The sequence below is a fragment of the Penicillium verrucosum genome (genome assembly GCF_028828655.1).
Source record: "Penicillium verrucosum strain IBT 35672 chromosome Unknown utg000005l_segment0_segment0, whole genome shotgun sequence".
Classification (NCBI taxonomy): domain Eukaryota; kingdom Fungi; phylum Ascomycota; class Eurotiomycetes; order Eurotiales; family Aspergillaceae; genus Penicillium; species Penicillium verrucosum.
Window position 1 is genome coordinate 1627524 of NW_026643214.1, and position 6687 is coordinate 1634210.

The 6687-nt window shown below is 42.4% G+C and overlaps 1 protein-coding gene across 1 annotated transcript; it reads left to right on the plus strand.

Annotated features, from left to right (window-relative positions):
* Positions 1-1141: 1141 nt before the first annotated feature.
* N7516_011499 (uncharacterized protein) lies at positions 1142-2902 on the plus strand (the record flags this gene model as incomplete). The annotated part of the gene is made up of 4 exons (XM_057224217.1): positions 1142-1393; positions 1457-1853; positions 1912-2455; positions 2521-2902. The coding sequence occupies 4 exons, from the start codon at positions 1142-1144 to the stop codon at positions 2900-2902; spliced, it is 1575 nt and encodes a 524-aa protein (XP_057069357.1).
* Between the last annotated feature and the right edge of the window lie 3785 nt (positions 2903-6687).

The following is a 6687-nucleotide window of genomic DNA, read 5'->3' on the forward strand; positions in this document are numbered from 1 at the left end:
AGGGGGTGGATTTCTTGGCGAAGCCCGGCCACTGGGGAGCCTGGGGCGGGGATTGGCTGGCTTACTAATTTTCTACGAGACAAGCTTGGGAACCTTTAAAACCCGCCCAGAACGACATCTGCTGAATTCCCTAGTGACCTGGTTGGAGCCTTCTGACTCATTTCATGCTATATCGGGTGGATGGCTGAATACTATGGGTTCCAGTTCATGTGACTATTGGCAGCACTCAAACGCCGAAGGGCTGATTCATATGCCGATTTCTGTGACCAATTGCTGAAAAGGTTCATTATAGATTGTGGCTGGACGAAGCTATTGCTCGGCATTGCTCGGTAGTGACCCCCCACCTGGGGAATTCCCCGCCCCCATGTTGCTTTTTCCGACGCAATTCCCCATTCCCCCATTCCCCCAGCAGATATATGTATATATACTAGTAATTGGCCGATCCACAACCGGAAACTTAAAGAGGTTCCAACTGCGTACACATGGAATTCAGATATTTGCATCACATTGTGGCCGACTATAGCAGCTCGAGGCCGCGTATGCGCGTTTCCTACCTCCATATGCCCTGGATATACTTATCGAAAAACATACATCCATTCCAAGATTTTGTACATACTCTAGCGGGGCCCTCCATAAACCCGGGAATGTACATGAGGAGGAATGAGATCGTCAGCTTTTGTATTGTAACCATTTTTGGCATCAATACTCGGAGATTGTCCGGCTTCACTACATCCTGAAAAGCTAGCAAAAATAAATTCATATTCTAACCTCATGATACCACGAGTATTCGCATTGAATAGCACAAGCACATGCTCAGGAAATTCACCAAACCTGCAAGCTGTCAAATCACTCCATGTTCCATCCAGAGCGTTCAACACAATGTATACAGTCAAGCAGAGTCGCCCTAGTGACTTAACCTTGACCCCAAATCTTGCGCTAATCCCACATCCCCCGCGAAATTTCTTCCACCAATGGCGGACAGGTTCAACTTTGATTGCCGATTTTCGGCTTTTCAAACAATGCCTTTATATTATGCTAGTCGTCCTACGTGTTGTTACTGGTAAATCGTCACTCTTCAATACCGCCTCCACTGACTACACCGATTAATACCGATCTTGAATAAGAAACCCGGCACTTCGACATGGCGGACAAGAAGGAAAACCTCGCAGAGGTACTGGAGCCGCAAAGCGGACATGATGTCCAGCACATAGAGGAGAACCTCAAGGTGTCGGTGGCAGACAAAATCAACCAAGGAGAGGATAATGCATTATATCTTGAAGCAATTCAGAGATATCCTAACGATGAGGCCATCGATAAAGAGGCAGAAAAGAGGTTGAAACGGAAGCTTGACATGCACCTCATTCCACTTCTTGGCATATGCTACTTCTTTTACGTATGTTGGTCGTCTCAAGCTTGCTATATTCAGGTCACAGCTAACGTCATCCACCTCTAACAGTATGTCGACAAGACGACACTTTCGTACGCAGCAATCTTTGGCATCAAAGAAGACCTCCATCTGTCCGGTTCAGAATACTCATGGCTGTCAAGTATCTTCTACTTTGGATGGTTAGTTTGGGCAATCCCGTCTAACCTCCTCATGCAACGCAGCCGGATGGCTTGGTATCTCGCCTTCAATATCTTCATGTGGGGCGTGGTTCTCATGTGTGAGGCTGCATCACATAACTTCGCCACACTTGCGGCACTCCGGATCATTTCCGGCGCATTTGAGGCGATTGCTGACCCTGCATTCATGCTTGTCGTCTCTACATATTATACTCGCGCCGAGCAACCTTGGCGTATTTCGGCATACTATTTATGGAATGGTATTGGTATCGCCGGCGGCGGGCTTATTGGTAGGTTTCATTCATTGTTGTACTGAACTGAGTAGCATCCGCTTATTGTAATATTCAGGATACGGGATCGGTAATATCAAAGGTGGTCTTCAATCCTGGCGCTACGAGTTCCTCATCATCGGCGCCGTTTGCGCTGCCTGGGGAATTGCACTGTGTCTCCTATTGCCTAACTCGCCCGCAACATTCTGGGGCTTCAATCGTGATGAGAAGCTCATTATGATTGCGCGACTGCGATCCAACCAAACCGGTATTGAGGGAAGGAAAATTAACTGGGGTCAGGTCAAAGAGGCGTATCTCGATTATAAGACTTGGCTATTCACCATCTTGGGTTTCCTTGCCAACGTTCCAAACGGCGGAATCTCCAACTTCTCCACTTTGGTCATTCAAGGTCTCGGGTTCGATACACTCAATACAGCACTCCTTGGGATACCCCAGGGAGTAATCGTGGTCATTTGGATTGTGCTTGGAGGATACGCAAACCAATACATGCCGAAGAATAGCCGTACTCTAGTCTGCGCACTATTCATGGTCCCGACTATTGCGGGTGCCCTGGGTTTCCTGCTTGCCCCCGACAATGCATACGTCGGCCGACTGATCTGCTTGTAAGTCGATCTAACTGATCTTTTTATATTAAAAAGCCGTAACTGACCAACCCCTTAATATCCAGCTATCTTACTGGGTCATATCAAGCCTCCTTCGTGATATCCCTTTCCCTTGTTACCTCCAATACCGGTGGGCAGTCTAAGAAAATGATTGTATCCGGTATGATATGGTTTGGAGCATGCATTGGCAACATTGCTAGTCCCTTCTTTTATAAATCTGAGCAAGCGCCGGCATACCCCTTAGGCATTGGCTCTCTGCTGGTTGCTAACTGCCTTGAGCTCATGCTTTTCTTTGTGCTCCGCTACGCCTTTATCTGGGAGAACCGACGAAAGGAGAAGATGCGCGACGAATTACGGGAGAGAGACGAGTCCGAGCCGGCGGCCGATTCCACGGCCTTCGCTGATTTGACTGATACACAAAACCCGAATTTTGAGTACGTATATTGAAGGGGAAAGTGATACGGTACAACTATGCTCTCTTATATGATAACTCCAGGTCTAGCTTGGAGTGTTGACGCGGACAATGTAAATCCAGGGGATAGGTATACACATAGATAATTTCATCGTAGCGACGTCCAAATATGCAAAACAACAGGGTCAGATAAAGAAAGGTCCTCCCTCATTGGGTGGACTCCAACATACATTACAATTTATTCCAGACGACCCGTATCCTTTGTTTAGTATGTCTTGTCCCTGCCCATGGTCAAACAAGATCACCTCGCAAAGTATCAGGACTACAAATCGGGTCAATTGGAAACAGGTCAGTCATCCCTGCCCTATATTGAGCTAGTAAAACGCATATATAAAAATAGAACAAAAACATACAACAGCATGTGTATGACCGTGGTCACCTAGCGCCCACGGTTCGGGCGTGGGCGGCTCGCCGCCCTATTCAGGGCACTTAGGGCAGATATTCAGCCCGTATAGCAAAAGGTATATTTTGTCACGTCCTGCACCATGCAAAGCAAGGTGCAGAACCCGCCTGGACCTGAGATGGCACCTTCAAGGTGGACCGTCGAAGGTCTTCGGGGACCTACGCAGACATATCAATGGCCTACGAGATATATGGGTCCAATATATATGATCTCGCTTAGGTTGCGCACATTGCATAACTAGTAGATTCGGAACTATAAATAAGGGTTTATAGTTTAGTTTGAATATATACGTAGTGCTAGTTACAATTACTTCGTAGTAGTGATTCCGTATTATATATGCCTTTAGTACTCTAATCTTACCCCCCTAAAGACCCTTTATAGTAGGTCTTTATATTCTAAACTATCTTATTTTAATCGGACCGCTACTAGTAAAATATAGTACCTATACATCGAACCCGCGTAACCACGGAATAAAGTAAAGAGATACTAGAAGGGGCTATAGAAGATAACTTCGATATAGACCTCGGTACCTCTAAAAGTAAATATAAGAGGGAATAAGTAGGTTCTACGAACCTAGCTAAACCTATCGCGGAAGAACTAATTTCTATTATAACCGTTAAAGATAATAAAGAAACTAAAGAATTAAAGATAATAAAAACCCGCGTATAATAGCTTATAGAACTTAAAGAGTATCTAGAGATATAAGCGTAGATAAAGAGACGTATAGCGGAATTAAATATAAAGGCTAAGCTAAGTATTCTTTTAATAATAATAATATTATTAATAGATATAGATCTCGATAATAATAGAGAAGAAGATAATAAAATAAGCTTTAAAGTCCTTTTAGTATACTATATATTAAATATAAGATATCCTTTATATCTAATAAGTATTATAAAATATTCTAGAAAAATACTCTAAGAGTATAAGATATAATAAATACGCCTAAATAATTACTTCGGATAATATCTATATTATTTTAAAGATAATATTATAAAGATAAGTAGGGGGGTTAAGATCCTTAATAATAATATAATAATAATATAGGAATCTTATATTATTAAATCTAAGATATTAAAATCTTATATAGAGTTTATCTAATTCCTATAATATATAGTAGATAATCCTCGGATTATCTATTAAGAAGTAGAAAAATAATAAATATATTATTAATAGAGACTAGGCTAATTAGTTATAGTATATTTACTATATATCGACTAAATAGCGAAAAACTTATATATCTTACTATTAGAGTATATATATAAAATATATCTAAGTATAAATATAATTAATAATATTAAAGTAGAAGATTATAAATAGGCCGAAATAGACCCGGATTATTTATATACTAATCTTTTAGATTATCTATAAACTATTAAATCGGACTTAAATTTATAGAAGAAGACTTTAAAGCTAAGCTAATCTAATTTAGAGAAGTAAAATAAGAAAAATAAACGCCTTTTTTGTAAGAATATACTGTTTCCAGGTGTAAGGCCTGTCAACCGGGTAAGATACGTTGGCTTGGGAGGAGGAAACAAAGGTGTATTGGGCTGTGTGTGCCAAGACTAATTCTTGCCCGAATTCAGGGGTCCCGGGGGACCCAAGATTAAAAGGAAATGTGCGTGCCAAGGTTCGACACCGATCAGGTGACGAACCCCGCACGATTCGCACACGTGTCAGGAACTTCTATGAATACATGTGTCGCCCAAGTTCCTGTTTCACCTTTGAAAGGACCTTTATCCTTTACAATTATTCCCCCTTCTCCCACGAGGATGTCCACATCCGAAATAGATTGTAACCACAAAGCATCGGGGAGATATCGGTGGTGCTCTATAACAAAGGAGCTATGATTAGAACAGTTCCGAATCTTTATCTAGTTTTTCTATGTCTTTGTGGTATCAAGGCTATATAGCCATGGATATGTTTGTAGTAGAGAACCCTAATTTCCTGACTATCCCCGATATTTAGTACCGATTTCACTATGCCCGCCATTCGTGGAAATCGAATCTATTTGAAAAACACGTGGTGTATGAGCTGTCTTCGCTCGACAATCATTCGTTTTGCCCCCGGAACGAGCGCGGTTCCGTTTTCTGTTCAGTGTTTCTTGTATGAGGCTAACTCCAAAAAATGCTAGTAATGTAATTAACGAAAATCGATATGTGAACCTCTATTGGAGGGAATGTGGGGAGATCGCGTCGAATTGATCGCGATTCTAGAGTGGGCAGCCTGGTGCTGGTCACCTACGAATGGATATTATGCGCAAGATACGGTATATCTCCGGGAGATAGGTGAGGGGGTTGTCAATTTAGCCAAAGACTTCGATACTGCCTATAAAGCGTATAAGTCCGATTATAGGTTTTCGGATAAAGACCGGAAGGATTCTATAGAGGCCGAGGTAGGTTCTCGGAAATTGTTCGTCCCGGTAGTGATTCGCTAACGACCCGTTTTAGTATCGTAGCTATCTCGCTAGTCGCTGTGCGATATACCTAAACCCTATCCCGCGCCCCCTTATTTCTTCGACGGAAGAGTAGTAGAAACGGTTCTATACCGAAGCGGGGCAGCGTCTCTAGGTAGGAGATGACGGTTTTGTCGTTTAGACCTAGGGTAAGTATGACCTTTTAGCAGTGATCCAAAATGTATGTATCGGATACTTTGATCCTACGGTGCTAGGCGTTGTTCTAAGGGACTTGGTGGAGGATCTGGCGGATTCTTTTCCTATTCCGCTTTTCGAATTATAGGCGGGGAGGTTGCGTATTAGTGTTGTTTCGGGTTTTAGTTTTTAGTAGGTAGTAGATAGAAATAGAAGGTACAACTTATATTTTCAGATTTGATCCGTGGTTTCCTATTTTATATAGAATCCGATCTGGACCCTATCGCGTTAACAACCTTTGATTTGTTTTCTTTTTGCAACTCTCTATCTTCTTACTCCTTTAGATTTACGTTCCTCTACTTCTTTATTACCGTTTCGTAGGTTAATCGTGACTATGCCTCCTATCCGTTATTTACTGTATAAACTACGCTCTCCAATTTTGCGCTAGTATACCTAGTGTATGATATGCCTACGCGTTTCTATACGCGAGTGGATAGATACTAATTCGGTGTCTCTTCGACCCTTTATTATCCGCTGCTTCGCTGAGACGTATAACGGGAAGAATTATCAATACTATAATAGGTTATATAAGCCTTACGAGATAGTAAGTATTCTAGACTGCTCCGGTGAGGATTCGGTGCTGAATCGTGCTGACCTCGCTTAGGTTCCTAAGGGTATCGAGGGGAACCGCTATGAACTTTCGGCGTGCTTGTTATAGGTTCGGGACTTTTAGATGAATACTGATAATGGCTTTAGCGAAGACGTTG